Source organism: Mirounga leonina, unplaced genomic scaffold (genome assembly GCF_011800145.1).
Source record: "Mirounga leonina isolate KUSES-001 unplaced genomic scaffold, KU_Mleo_1.0 Mir_125, whole genome shotgun sequence".
NCBI lineage: Eukaryota > Metazoa > Chordata > Mammalia > Carnivora > Phocidae > Mirounga > Mirounga leonina.
This window is the reverse complement of record NW_023270305.1, coordinates 48703636-48718454: the sequence shown is the minus strand read 5'-3', so window position 1 is coordinate 48718454 and position 14819 is coordinate 48703636. Positions and strand designations below refer to the sequence as shown.

At 49.8% G+C, this 14819-nt stretch overlaps 1 protein-coding gene across 1 annotated transcript in view; it reads right to left on the bottom strand.

Moving 5' to 3' along the window:
* Positions 1–2888: 2888 nt before the first annotated feature.
* SPRED2 (sprouty related EVH1 domain containing 2) overlaps positions 2889–14819 on the bottom strand; it is a 115042-nt gene continuing 103111 nt past the window's right edge. The window contains exons 5-6 of the mRNA XM_035001410.1: positions 8056–8205; positions 2889–6012 (exon numbers count right to left, since the gene is read on the bottom strand). Of these exons, the coding sequence (XP_034857301.1) occupies positions 5347–6012; positions 8056–8205 (816 nt within the window). The 3' untranslated portion in view covers positions 2889–5346. The remainder of the gene's footprint in view (positions 6013–8055; positions 8206–14819) is intronic.

Sequence of the window (14819 nt, the reverse complement as noted above, 5' to 3'; positions counted from 1 at the left end):
ATATTTTTAGGTAAGAACAATGTATACTCACCCCCATCTATGTATAAATGCATAGAAAAGTCCAGAAAAACAAACAGTGCTTACTTTCGGTGGGACAGGAGAGTGTTACGGGTTGAACGGTCTCCCCCAAATTAATAATGGAGTCCTAGCCTGTAGTACCTCAGCATTTGATCTTATTTAGAGAATTGAATCTTTACAAAGGTAATCAAATTAAAAAATTAGGTCATCAGGGTGGGCCTTTAAGCCAGTATGACTGATATCCTTATAAAAAGGGGAAATTGGGACACAAACACATACAGAGGGAAGATGATATGAACAGACGTAGGGAGAAGATGGCCACTTATAAGCCCATGTAAAAAGCCTGGAGCAAATTTTCCCCTCACATCTTATGTTTGGACTTCTAGCCTCCATAACGGAGACAATACATTTCTGTTGTTTCAGCTACCCAGTCTGTACTTTATGGCAGCCCTAGCAACCTAACACAAGGAGACTCCCATTTTTATATTTTTGTAGCATATGACATTGTTATAATGACTATGTATAGCCTATAATCAGAGCACTCCCCTTCCATTTTTAATTCTGAAAAACGAGAGAAGAGACAGAAGAGGGGAGAAGAGGACCAGGCATGACTATCACATAACTGGTTTTATTCCTCAGCAGTAAATAGGGAGCATACCTCCTGCTACTCACCCCCACCCAACACTGCCTTCTCTCTCTCGGGGGCCACGAGCTGAGAAGATAATTGGGCCCTGATCTGCTAGGTGACAACTAGCGTCTGGTCATGCAAGATGTCCCCAGTCCCATCTCCCTTCATTGCACACATCTGGTTCAGGCCTAGACCGAGTGTGGCATTTCTAACCATCTCACCCCACAAATCAGAAAGTCCCAGGTGCCTGCAAGCAGCTCGCACACTTTTACAAGCTCTGGCCCCTCATTCATGCAGAGGGGTTGCCTGCCCGAAGCCACATTAGAATAACAAGCCAAAACCAGAATTCTTCCAACAATTCTTCCCCTGGGAAGATGTCTTGCTTTTCCGGGGGTGGGGTGGGGGGCAGCAGGGAGGAGCAGGGGCCCAGGAGAGGAGGGCACTGACTTGCAGGGGTCAAGGCCACCAGAGGGCTGGAAGGTTTAAGATAGCAGAGCTCTGCAAGACCATGTGCTCCAATCCTGGTCAAATAGGCTGAGCCAGATCTAGCCCTCTCAGCAGAACTGCTCGGACCGAGGCCCTGGACGGTCTGGCAAGTTGCATGCATTGGTCCTGGAGGAATCCAGCCAGCCTAGTACACTTCTGCAGCTAGCCCTTGGGCTAGCAAGGAATCAAAGCCGAATTTAGAATTGCAGAGAGGTTAAGAAAAAGAAATCTTGACGTATATGTGGTAGGTCTACTCACAAAATAGCCATAATGACTTCAGCCCCCTGATGTTTTCCTCAGGTTTCCAGAATACAGGAGGAACTGAGGACAGGACTGGCATTTCGAAGCGCCGCCTGTATAACGCCCTGCCTTTGACCTTCCCAGAGGACAGGTGGTATTCCACTTGTTCTGCCTGAAAAAAACCAAAGCTCCGAGAGGTGAACTCACTTGCCCAAGGGTTAATGGCTAACAATGACAGAGACACTGAGTCAAGATTGAATTAATGGACTTCATACCTGCTTTCTCACCTGAGTGGAAATGACCCTCTTCTCGGCAGGGGTTTAAAGGAGATGATGTGTGCAGCGCGCCCAGCTCCTGGCTGAGCACACAAGGCACCAGATGACCAGCTAATCCTGAGGCAGACTGATGGGCCCAAGAAAGCAGCGAGGACTGAGCAAGGCTCTGGACCAGTGACCCCTTTTCAAGCCCCCAGAGAGGTGAGCAGAGGTATGAGAGCAAGGCTGGGAAAGGACCAGGGCTCATCAAATTTCTTGAAAACATGTTTTCCATTGGATGTCTTCTTCCATGTTGGCTCTTCACCCCACTATAATCTTTATGCCCCTCCTACTCCGAACAGATTTTGTGTTCTCTGATCATCTTTACATTAGTAACTTTACAGTTACTAATCTTTATGGCTCGTTTCTCTCCCCTTGCTTTCCAACTTCCAGCATCTCCTATTGTTTTTCACCTTTGCCAGTGGCTTGGAAGAGTTAAAACTAAGACAGGGGGCCCCTCTCCGTGTCTTTTTAAGGCCCCTGCTCGTTCTCTAGAGAGGAGCTGAAACATTCCCCTGTGACCCTTAAAAGACCCCACACTCTACTTCCTCTGGGGGATTGCCACTGTAACTTTTGGGCATCCAAAGAGCCCATTTGGAAGGGAAAGTGGTCCAGATGTCATTGAAACAGAACCACTCTGAGGAGACCAAGGGTCTTGCAGTGTTAACAATTGTTTTCTGTGAGAAACCGTCTCCCAAACTCCACACAAACCCACCCACCCGAGGTTCGGCGGGAATTGGTGGAAAACAACTCGGAGGAAATACAGCTGTTCCCTCTGAGGAGCACGCGTGGGGGAAGCCAGGCCTAGGACAAGGGGGTGTTCCCGGGGCTGTGACATACAGCATTCCTTTTGCTTGAGGCATCCAAGCCCAAGGAGCTGCAGTCTCCCCTCGGGAATATGACATAACCACAGCCGGGAAGGGCCTCACAAAAACAGACCAGTGTCCACGCGTCCTTCTCTAAAGAAAGCCCCTTCCCATCCTCTGTGCAAGAACTCTCGCGTGCGCCGAGGCTCAACCACCCCCCCCCAATCTCCTGCTAGACAAATACCCCAAAGTCAACAATCTGATAGGATGTGTTTATATTTACATGGTACATTTTAAAGCAATGGCTACATTGGTCATACATATTAGAAACCATAAAAAAAAGTTAAGAACTAAAATGTACATCATACACTTGTATATATATTTTTTACACAGAGGTAAAAAGGCTTATTATAAAAAAATCAATACAACAGGGTTTTTAGTATACAGGTAAAGAATGAATTATGCTTCAGGCACTTTGTTAATGTGAGCAAATAGCTTGGGGGGGTGGGTGGTCAGAGGAAGCTTCCAAACAAATCTTTTGGTTAATGTTTTGTTACCACAGATACAAAAATAAAATCTGAATAATTTCTCTCAAATGATTGACGTCAGTATGGCAAAGCTGACTGGGAAAATACTACACACTGTTCAGCTGCAGTGTGGCAATTAGAGACGTATTTACATCAGTGTCCCTACGGCTGTCCTTGTGCCCTTAACCGCTCTCTGCCTTCACAGACCAAAACGTATAGGCGGAGTAAGATTCACTAGCATAACTCTTCAAAGGGGTGGAAAAAGACAAGGGGTAAATAACCACTAGACAGGGACTACAAACAAAACGCGGCAGGATGTGTGTTCCTAGTGAAATAAATAGGGGCACTTGAACTGAGGTCTAACAAACCTACATTAGTGTTGTGCTTTGTAGAGAGGAGAGACCTTGAGAAAAGGCCCTGAGGAAATGCCTCAGGATGGGGGGCTTGGTGGGGTGGGAGCTGGTCTCTTGACAGGGTCTGGAGGCTGGCTGGAGGTCTTCTACATGTTCTCCAGGCTGGGAAGCAGTTCTCGTTTCTTCCATCACCAGACTGACAGCACTCTGCTCCTTTTCCAAGCAGGAAGGCCCAAACCAGTCACTCCAACAAAGGAAAAACGTCTACCAACTAACTCCTAAGCACACGGAGTATTTACACCGATGATCTGACTAAAGAGATGTGATGGGCGCTCAGATGAACTGAAAACATTCCATGAAGGTAAGCATGGCTAGCACTTTCTCAATATGATTGGCAGACTGGAAAAAAGTCCCTTTCCTTGAAGACTGCTGTCCTGTGTGCAATAGAGAAGGGATGGGGGAAGTGGAGATAGAGAGAGCAGGCCATGCCCTGAGCTGGCAATTACCACAGGGAAATCATGGCAGGAAGAACAGCCAGCCTTGACAAGCCTGTCCCCTACGGTCTCCGTGACGTTCTGATTGTACTATGCTAGGTACCACTCTTCACTTTTCTTCTTTCTGCAACAAGAAGATTTGGCTACTCCTTGCAATATATTAGAAAAATACTCTTTTCCAGCTAAGTAGAAGCCTCCTACATGGCAAGGCGACAGGTAGACCCAGACTACTAACCTAACCATCTGTGCACCCGAACTGGTAAGTCTGGGATTGGAGATGCAGGAGAAAGACACTTAGGCATTGGAAGGGTTTTTACATATGGCCTTGTTTTTTTTCCCCCCCAAGTATAAATGAAGAATTTGGTGATGGGAAATTCAGTCCAGAATGAAAACAAAAACAGAAACCCACAAACAAAATGCAACCCACCACTCTTCAGATTTAGGACATTTAAAATGCAACCCCCCGCCTCCCCCCAGAAAATAGCCAGTGGGGGTGTGGGAGGAAGCTCCTTTAATTTTATTTACCACAACCTCAGTGTTTCTCAACTGTAACTCTTCGGAGAACACGGGTGTGTGTGTGTGTGTGCGACTAGACTATTTCGTTTGCAAAACAATGAGCACAATTTCTTAGTGTTTTCTTCTAATATTGCTAAATTTTTAGAAGTGGTGGTGACACAATTTTAAAAAAGTTCTACTTTAGGGGTTATGTGGAGGCTCAGAGGGACCTGAAATCCCCCTTCTCTAGCCCTGGTCCATGAGGATGCAATGCGGTTTAAGGAATTTTCCTGATTCACACAAGTTAATCTGAGGTTAAGGCTCAATTCTCAGTCATTTTATGGGTGAATGTTTTGCATCAGTAAATAATTGACAGAGAATGATGATGGGCTCCAGATAGAAACTGCAGCTTCATTGGGAAATTTGGCTTTACAAAAGTTAAAGCGATCTCGTTTCGGGGTAGAAGTTTGTTAACTAGCTCACCTCCTATACATAATCTGACTGCAGGTTAAAATACTTCTGGTGGGGTTTCATCGTTCTGACATTACCTATCCGCAGGAACCCGATGCTCCTTAGCGACCAGCAAGCTGAACCAAGAGAAAGAGCGTCTGGGAGAAACCAACTATATACCCCACCCCAAACCGCCAGTTACGACTACAGGCGCCTTTGCACTGGAAGAGGTGGGCAGGACAGACATGAAATCAACACATGTATAAGACAGATTGATTACAGGTTGTTAATAATACCCGAGTGTCTGTGCAGAGGTTCCTGTCCTTCGAACACTGTGTGCGTGCGTGTGTGTCTGATGCAGAGTGGGTGGGTGGCTGGGGGAAGTGCAGAGTCCACCAGGCAGGCTCCCCAGGCTGGAATAGCTCCTCAAGGTACCAGGGAGCGGGGAAGAAGGTGAGAGTATGGCGGAGACAACAAGTTCCCTTGTGGCTGTGGGGGGAGGAGGAGGAGGAGGAGGGGAAGGAGGGAAACCGAGTCACACGGCCGCTTTGTGCTTCCCGCCGCAGCACCTGCACATCACTCCGCAGTGGTAGCAGGCCCGGAGGGGCAGGTAACAGCACATACAGGGGGCCAGGAAAGACAAGGCAATAAGAGCCATCCACCGGAGGCAAAACTTCTCGTCGCTAGTATCGCACGAGCACGGGTCTGTATAGTCTCCCTCGGGGTCCGACATACAGTGATAGAGCATGCTGTCCGCACACCACATACAGCTCACGCGGCGGATGCAAGTTCTCACGGAGTCGGGCGCGTCCTGACAGTGGCCCCTGCGGTTCTCCTCGTGGTTGAACATGTCCCTGCAGTACTCGCAGCGGGAGCGCTCGCCGTCCTCCTTCCGCCGCCGGGACTTGCCCCGGGACGGCTGGGTCTTGATCACGCCGCCCCCGCGCCCTTTGGGGTCCTCGCCGAGGCCAAAGTCCGCGGAGTCCACGTACGGGTAATTGTAGTCGTGCTTGGGGACCTCGCCCTTGGCGAAGCGCACGTACGAGTCGGCGTCCTCCGACGTGTCCGGGGACTTGCCCCTCACGGGCGCGTGCCGGTAGTCCTCGTAGCCCGTCAGCCAGAGCTTCTCCCTCGGGTTGATGCGCACGATCTCCTCGTCGTCGTCGGGGAAGCTCACCTGGCGGTAGGGCCTCGGCATCGGCTGCCCCGGGAGAAAGGAGACACCATTTGATAGCAGCGGCAAAAACAAAATCCTCCACTTACTTGGCCCTGACAAAGGCATTTCTTGGGAAAAAAAAAACGGACCCATCCTGGAATTACTGAACAGCTCCTAGGTCAGAGGTGTGTTGTAAGTTGTGATTCTCAATCCGTTCCTGGGTCGGAAATCCTTTTGTTGAGGTGCTACCATACATGAGGGAACGTGTGCAGACTGTAAAAAGGCACTTTGAATTTTTGGAAGCTGAACACACCAAGAGGGAGACGCAGAACTTGAGAGGCCTCCCTAGGCCCCTGCCCACCTCCCTTCGGTTACCTCCTCCCTCTAAGGGGACGATGACTGCGGTCCTGATTTCTAACAGCTTAGATTGGTTTCACCTGTTTCTGTACAGCGTGTTCCCTTTTGCAAGACCAGCTTTTTTCCCGGTGAAACAGAAAAGCACGGGAGTGTACTGCCCCTTATAAGGTATGTATGCAAACAGGTGCACACTGGGTCACAAGAGAATATGCATTTTGCACTGTGGGTCATGTTCAGGAAAGCAAAAAGGGATATGAGGAGCCAGGATACAGGGGTATCTTGTCATCTGGTTGGGAAGATACAGAAAGGGTAGGAGTGCAGATCCGGAGGCTGACTGCCTGGAGTTTGAATCCTGCCAGGATCTCATAGCTGGTGAGGGGCAGGCTGGAATGTGAGCTCAAGCAGGCCAGACCCAGAGCCCCACCCCCAGCCTTCCAAACCCTCCCCTCCTGGCATTCTCCTGGAGGCGACAAAGTCATCTGGGCAGCTAGTCCTGCTATGGCTTGCAGGGAGGCCCTGTTCAGGGTGGAAGGCGCTGAAGCCATTGTTAGCAAACAGAGGCAGGTAAGCCTGCCTGGCCCAGGCACCCTCGGTGTGGCAGAAAGTGAGATTTTCTACCTCGGACGTCCTCTGGGGATGAAGGCTTTTTAAGGGGTAAGGAACATGGCTCTGAGTGAAACCACTAGAGTAAAATTCAGACTTTGGAATTTACCAGCAAGCCTCAGATTCTCTATCAAATAGCACAGGGCTATCATGAGAATGAAGAGAATCTACACACAGTGCACACAGAATCTGTCACCATTATTGTCATTCTAATACTGTCCTAGAATTTATCACCTGGTAATTCTATCCATCACTCTCACCAGACTGTGAGCCTCTTGAGGGCAGGGACCACGTCTCACACATGTTGCCTAATTCCTATTAGATTCCTGAGTTTCACAGACTTTGGAAAACCACAATTTTATATAAATCAAAACAAATCCTGGGAGAATAGGCTTTGCTAATTATTTTGCAAAGTAAGGACAGTCAAAAGGTCAATTCCCATCTATAGCTACCATAAAGTGATTTTTAAGAACATTTTAGTGCCAAAATATTAGGAAGCACACAACAGGATTTTTTTAGAGTTCTATAAATCTAGCTTTATGTTGAAAACAAAACTCTCCCTGCCCTGTGTTCCTTTTTTTCTTTTCAAAGCAGCCTGGTGGCCACATCACCCTCTACGGGCACCAGTCCATGTCCCACAGTTTGGGAACCTGCTCCGCAAAACAGCCACTCGGTAAATATTTGTTGAATTACTGAATTCCAGATTCCAGCTACATCTCCCCAAGCAAGCCTGGGCCTGCAGCCTGCGATGCCAGGGTGCCCGAGCCAAGCGGACAGCATTCTTTAGTCCTGATCCTGGCTCCGGGCTTGCACACCAAGCCAGGAAGCCGTGTGCACAGAGGAACTCAGGAGGCAGCACGGCACTCTGGGTAAGCACATGCCTGCATCTGTAACTTGTCCCATCAAGGACTCTCTCTGAGCCCTCAGCCTTCTCCTCTATAAACCGGGGCCTCGTGGGATAATTTGTGAGGATTCAACGAGATTAAGCACAGGAAAGGTTTAGCACGGGGTCTGGCACACAGAAAACTAAGTAAGGATGTGCCGCCGCCACATGGAAGGGAAAGGGGGCTGTTCCAGAATCAGGAGCTGCCCACCCCGTGCTCTCGGAAGAACCAGACGGCTGCTCACCTGTTCGAGGTGATAGTGGTCCGTGGGGTATGAGTCGTGGAGGTGGCCCAGGGTATAAATCCTCCGGTGCTCACAGGATGTGGGAGAGGAGATTGTCCGAGTAGGTTGTTCCCTCTTCTGGGAGGAATTAGAAGAACTGTCTGTAGCTGTCTGTGTAGAGGGAGGTAACCAAGAGTTAATTGAAACAAAAACAAAAACCAAACCCACATACCCAAACCGAACATGCCGTCTACCCCCACTTGTGGTGTCTTGTTGGACTTCCCGAAATCTGGAGTTTATCTTGGCTGTGGGAGGCAGAAGGACCCCTAAAGGGCCCGATTGTCTAAACATGATGTGGCAGGCTCAAAGGGCAGAGAAAGCCAGCCACCTAACCCTGGAAAGTTGGGTTTGTTTTGTCAAATGTGGGAGGCAGTCACCAGGCTTTGGGGAAAGGGTCTGCTACATTTGGTCAAGAACGGTCACCTCATTTGTAGCCCTGGCTGCATGGGACCCTGGTGAGCAGGGGAGATGCAAACAGACAAAAACCAAACCCAAGTGTTTGTGTGTGGAGCTAATCCCAGCCTGGGAAAGTCTCAGAAATAAGGGTATCTCAAGGGTATCGTGGGCATTGGCTTTCCCGGGAGAAATTTTGTAATCTTTGGGTTGAAGGCAAGCCTTGGGGGTCACTGTAAGCTGGGAGAGAGAGAGAGAGAGAAAGAGAGCGAGGATCACAGAGAATGAAGGCCCCTGTCTGTTGGTGGTGAGAGCTGCTCTCCCAGTAGAAGCGATGGGTTCAGACTGGAGGCTCTGTGACAGTGTCTTTGGAAGGTGATCAGATATTGGGATGGACTGTGGCCACCACCTTGAAAACCAGGAATCCTCAGAACCTCCTCCTCCCCTGGCTCCTTAGAGTCATAGATCCTTTTCCCTCCCAAATTGAGGAAAAGGTTTTTCTTGTATCTAGGTGTCCTATTTCTGGCAAATATCAAGGAACTCCTCCTTGGCTCTTGCTTCTCAATCTCCTATTCCCCTTGTCTCATTTGCTTCTTTATCTCTTTATTTTACATGTTTTGTGTTAGCATCCTGTATCTTTTGGGGGGCAAGGTTAAAACAGACTTACAAAAATTATTTTTATACCCTCACCCCCCAACTTATAAAGTAATACATGCCAAGAAAAATGGGACCAGTATTTAGGACAAAGACAACCATAGTCCCATTATTCAACTTAACTACTGTTAATTTTTAAAATTTGGTGGATACGTGCAGCACTTCTTTGGAGGCCAACTCTTCAGATTTTTTTTTCTCTAATCCTGTTTGGTCCAAGTGATGCAAAGCTGACGCTGTTTCTGATCCCTCAATCCAGAGTGACTAATTCAGATATGGACTCATGGTCTTCTCTGATGTAATACGGAGATTTTTCATGGAGAGGTCAGAAAAAATGCTGTCTTTATCTTTGAAGTTAAGATCTAAGGGTCCTAGAAGTCTGGAACCCTGGTGAGGGCATAGGGAAAGAACCTTCTGAGGAGGAAGTGAAGCCAAACCAGGAGAAGGCAGCACCCCGCCCCCCCCCCCCCGCCCCCTTCCCGAAGCCATTCAAGCTTCTGGATCCCGACAAGCCTGAATCTTGATCTACTTTAGGCTGTCCCCAGGGTGTGAGCGAATTCCCTTGGTAACTTCAGCCAGAATGCGTTGGATTCATCACTGGGGCGCACTTTCCCCTCACTTCTGCACCAGCCCCACCCCCGGCAGTCCCGCCAGCCGCACACTCCTGCCTCTCCTCACTCCTCTGCACAGCAGGGCAGTGGAACTGGGCACGCAGAGTCGGCTGCTTCTCTCCTCGGCCCCTTGGGAGCCACCCTACTGGCAAACAGCACATGCCGGATCCACTCTGGGGACGGTGCGGTCCACTTGGAGGCCCAGGGCGCCCCACCCCACCCGCCATGGGAGGCTGTGGAGATCAGCACCCCTGTGCTTTGGTGGGGCAGGTCTGTCAAATCGTGGGGTCCCCGCCTGAGCCGTCCGCTTCCCCCAGGACGGGCATCATCACTCGTAACAGGTCTCTTTTTTTTCCCCCCCTCAGTACTTCAGAACTCAGGGAAGAATTGCTCTTTACTCCTCAAATCCCAGTAACTGAAAGAAACCAAACTGACACACAGGAATTCTTACTTTCTCCCAACTCTGTCCTGTTTTCTGGCTCTGCCCCACTCTCTGCTCACGTCCTCAGAGGTACTGACTGCCTCCCCCTTTCCACACACAGGTGCTTGTAGATCAGCCAGAACAATAAAGCCAAGAGCTCTTCCCGGGGTCTAGCTGCGCAAGTGCAAGCCGCGTGCCAGACCTCAGCTACAGGGGCGCGGACGCAGGACAGGCTCCCGGCCGCGCAGGGTCCTGCTGACCAGGGCAGGCAGCCCCTGCAGAGCTGGCCTGAAATGCAGCCCTGACCCCCACGCCCACGGGGGCGTCCATACACAGCACTGCTGCGTCTAGCTCTCACGAGCCCTGCCAAGGCCCACTCTCCGAGGGATTTTGCCGAGATGAACACGAGCACAACCTCTCCAAGTAAAAAGGTGCGCCCTGCTTTAGGTAAACCCAGGAGATAGGGGATGATGTGTCATGATACAAAGGTTTCTAAAGATCTCAATAAATACTTCCTGAATGAGTAGGTGGGGGCCCTTCAGCGTGATTCAAATCTCAAGGGTTAAATTCTTAAGCAGCACCCCAATGATCGTTCTCTTGCACGTTAGAAGCTACCCATGTACTCAGCATCATGGTCACCTTGTTAATCATCTGTTCGCCCTCCTCCACCCTATTTTCTGTGACCTATGTCCAGGTTAACAATGTATAGAAAGTCATTCTGAGCCACGAGGCACACCCGTGTTTTCCTAGAGTTCATCAGCCAACCAGCAAGGGCACCTCTTATACACCCATCCTACCTCCCTAACCCCGAACTGCCTCTGCCCACTGCACAGTCAAGTGCAAAGCTTCCTGGACCCTATCAGAAAACATGAGACTGACCAGAGCCTTTAAATATCGCCTCATCTAATGACAAATTTGTATAGGGAGCAAGAAGGCCAGAAAGCTTTGAAGCGTGTCCACAGTTCACCGCCTCCTGCAGGCAGAGCTGAAGTCCACGCCTGCACTGCTGGGGGTCTGTCTGGACTCTGGCAAGGAGAGCATGTGAGAGAGGCTGCACTGAAGCCGAGGCTTATTCCAGATCTATGGTGTCAGATCTTGCCAAGCAGTGAGTGTGACCTACAAACAAAAGCAATGTACTATCAAGGCACCTCCAAGAAACAAACAAGGGGGGGGGGAAATCTGCCTTTTATCCATATGTATGCCCCTTTTCTTTTTAAAATTAAGTAATCTCTATGCCCAACGCGGGGCTCAAACTCACGATCTTCAAGAGTCGTATGCTCTACAGACTGAGCCAGCCAGGCATCCCATCATGTACTGCGGAATCGACTCTCCCATAACTCTGTGGTGTCCACACACGCTGGAGAAATGCAGCCCACCTAAGCTATGCGCGCGTGCGCGCACACACACACACAGTCATAAGCAAGATTCCCGAACATCTGTTATTTGCATGCACAAGCGAATGACACCTACCAACCGACCAATCTGACATCGTCACCTTCAACTCGAAAACTCTGGCCGTGTTTTAAACTCCCCGTGCCCTCCAGGGGTTGTCTCTGTCGTGGGTTTGAGCTCAAGCAGAACAGAAGCAGAGGCTTTGGCGCCGCCCCCCGTGGACAGCGAGGGCCGGCACTGCTGCTGACCTGCGGGCGCTCCTGTGTAATGTGACTTGGCAAGCAGACCCAGAACCACTGCCACCTGCAGATGTCGCCTCCGAAAAATCTTGCCTCTGGCTTTGGGTTGGACTCTGACTCAATGTCCATGCCCATTATTCAAAAGATGTCCAATGAAGAAGTTTGCAACCTAATCGGAGGCACCAAACAACAGAAATGCAATGAAGTGTTCTAATGCTAAATAATAAGGTCTCAGCTCAGGAAGACTGGATGGGAATCATCCTCTAATTATAAAGTTGTGTGATTTTGTTCAAGGTAACGAGCTTTGTGTGGCCTGATGATGAAGCCCTCTAACAGGGCACAATGCTGAGACAAGACTTTGGTAAAGAAGAACCCAGACAGAACAGGAAGGTGAGAAAAGGAATGAGGGGAGGGTGGAAGCAAGGGTCAGAGAGTCTAAGATGAAAGAGTGGGCACTGCCAACCTGAAAACCAAGAAAACAGAGACATGAGCAGCCTGAGCGAACCCCCTTGGATCGTGGCACTCATTCCTTCCCTGGAAGGTTTTCGGGTTTGGGCTGGGTGCTCTGTGGGATGTGGGCTCAGACACACAAGGTGATACGGCAGGGGCAAGGCCAAGTGGCTTCCATCCTAGATGGGTGGACAACCCAGAACAAGGCTCAGGAAGAGAAAAAGGGGTTTAAGTTTACCAGTGAACATCTAATAACATTCTTCAAAAAGAGCAAGCTTCCAAGGGCCAAGACTCTGCAGACATAAATAGTACTTATTTTGAGAGTTCAGTTATTTCTTGTAAGTCCCCAGAATTTAACAACAAATGAGAGAAACACACTAGAGCTTCAGAAGTTGATACGGACTTTTCTTCTGAATAACTGATTTTAACGTCCCTATACCGGACAATAAATCACAATCCGAAATGCAAAAGATACTGCGCTGAGGCTGCCTGGTTTGGGTGGAAACCGGAATGAATGGGGAAAGGAGAGAAGAAGACCCGCGTCTGACGTTAAACCTGTGGCCGGCTCCCTCCTCCTGCACAGGCGTATTTTATAAGACAGCGTTTCTTACTCCTGGAACCTTGGCTCTTCTTCCCTTTCCTTGGGTTTACCTGGAACTTCTTGAAACACAAGCACCTGTTCGCATCCTGGGTCCGGAGAAAGCCGCCTTCATCTGGAAGGTGAACCTCTTTGACCAAGGGAAGCTCAAGGAAGGGAGGAGGCAGAGGCGCCAAGAGGCCAGAGCAGCGGAGGCGGCGTTTGCTTAAATTACCCGTCCTGGGATGGAACCCTGGCTGGTGACCAAGAGCTTTTGGGGGCAGGCAGGGTGGGTCAGACCTCTGCATTCTGAAGTGAAACAAGTGTTTTCAAGGCTATGTGCGTCCCTTCAGCTCCCCTTGAGTTTTCCTGCTAAATCTTTGTTTTTCCAAAAGGACCAGAATGGCGGAGGCAGCAGCAGGCTAACGCTTAAGGGTGAGGAAAGATGTGCCTGGGGCTGCTCTTTCAAGGACACTTGGAACTACTGAGGAGGCAGCTGGAGCGTCCTACTCGACTCCGCATCTGCCACTGTGAGGGGGTCGGCAACTGGCAATTTCCTTCTCCGTCTTGGGGACGGAGAGGAATGGGACGAACCCCACCTTCGGGAAGGCAAACAAGGATAGTCACTTCATCATCCCTGTGTCCCCAGGAACACACGAGCTGATAGAAGGAACCACAGAGAGTCAGGAGCCAAGCGCAAGGAGCAGCCGCATCAGGAGGTTAAGAGGCCAACGTGTTTTAAACAAGGCCTAGAAAAATGAAGGTAAGAAATGCTTAAGGAGCCAGACCATCTCACCCAGAAATCACACAGCCCTGTTAAGCACCAACTGCACTGTATCGAGAAGTGACTCCAGGCCAGGTTAGGCCAGGTGTCTTGGGACGAGCTGTTTGACTTCCCAGGGCCTCAGTTTCCTCATGTGTAAAACAAGGGGGAAGCATTCAGTGATGTCCGCGGTCTGACGGAGCTGTGAGCGGGCACGTGTAACCCTCCTCCCCTCCTCTTAAGAACATTAGGGGTCCGAGGGGTTTGACCACGACTGTTGTTGCCTCGCTGATTCGAGGGCCACAGGAGTCCTTCAGATTAAGGACTGCAGCCTCGGCTGCAGATGCTGCTATTTTACATCTTTAAAGGAGGCTACCTGGCAGTTATGACCGCAATTCGTAGTATTTTTACTGCAGTCCGCCACCAAAATAGATCTCAACGGCTGATGCAACCAACGCAATATTCGACCTTTCCACTGCAAGGGCTTCGCATTTTGTTTTTTTTTAAAAAGTATGCACACACACTAAATATAAATGTATACTATTCCTCTCAGCTTCAGGCCGGGTGACCGGACTGATGACACAAAACTCTGGGCACCTCCTGCTTCTCGGAAGACAGTAAACTGGATAGTTGAGTGCCTCAGAAGGCTCCTGGCTCGGGTGGCTTGACGAGCTGTTGTTTCTAACTCTTCAGTAAAGCACGCCTTCCCCCGGGTACCTGCTAGCCCCACAGACCTGTGGCCAGCCCTTCTTCCTTCAGTAAACTGGAAGTGGTCACCCATTTTGTCGACAGGTAGCACTGTCTCACCTGTCCTCCAGGCCTACAGAGGTTCCAGGTGTCCTCTTTCAAAAAGGCAAGAAAGCAGCCGGGCACGGGCTCTTGCGTGGTGGCCCCAGCCAGCAGGCCGTGTGGGTCTACGAGGCAGCTACAGGAGCAGGCGAAAGAGACGACTTTGTCCTTAGACTCTAGGACATTCTGCTCTCTGGGACCCAGAGGATAAGGTGGGCATTCTTTCATTGTGAAGAGAACAACAAAAACAAAATTCCCACTCATTGGAAAAAAAAAAAAAAAGTCTTAGGTTTCTGAATTCTGAAGTTAGGTGAAATTTTGCTATAAAAGGAAAGGACTCTGATACACCCACAGCTTGGCTTCACTGGAAGGGCTGAGGGGCTGGGAGCAGGAAGGCGGGGTTTCAGGTAACCCTGAATATGCGCTCTGTCTGAAGGAG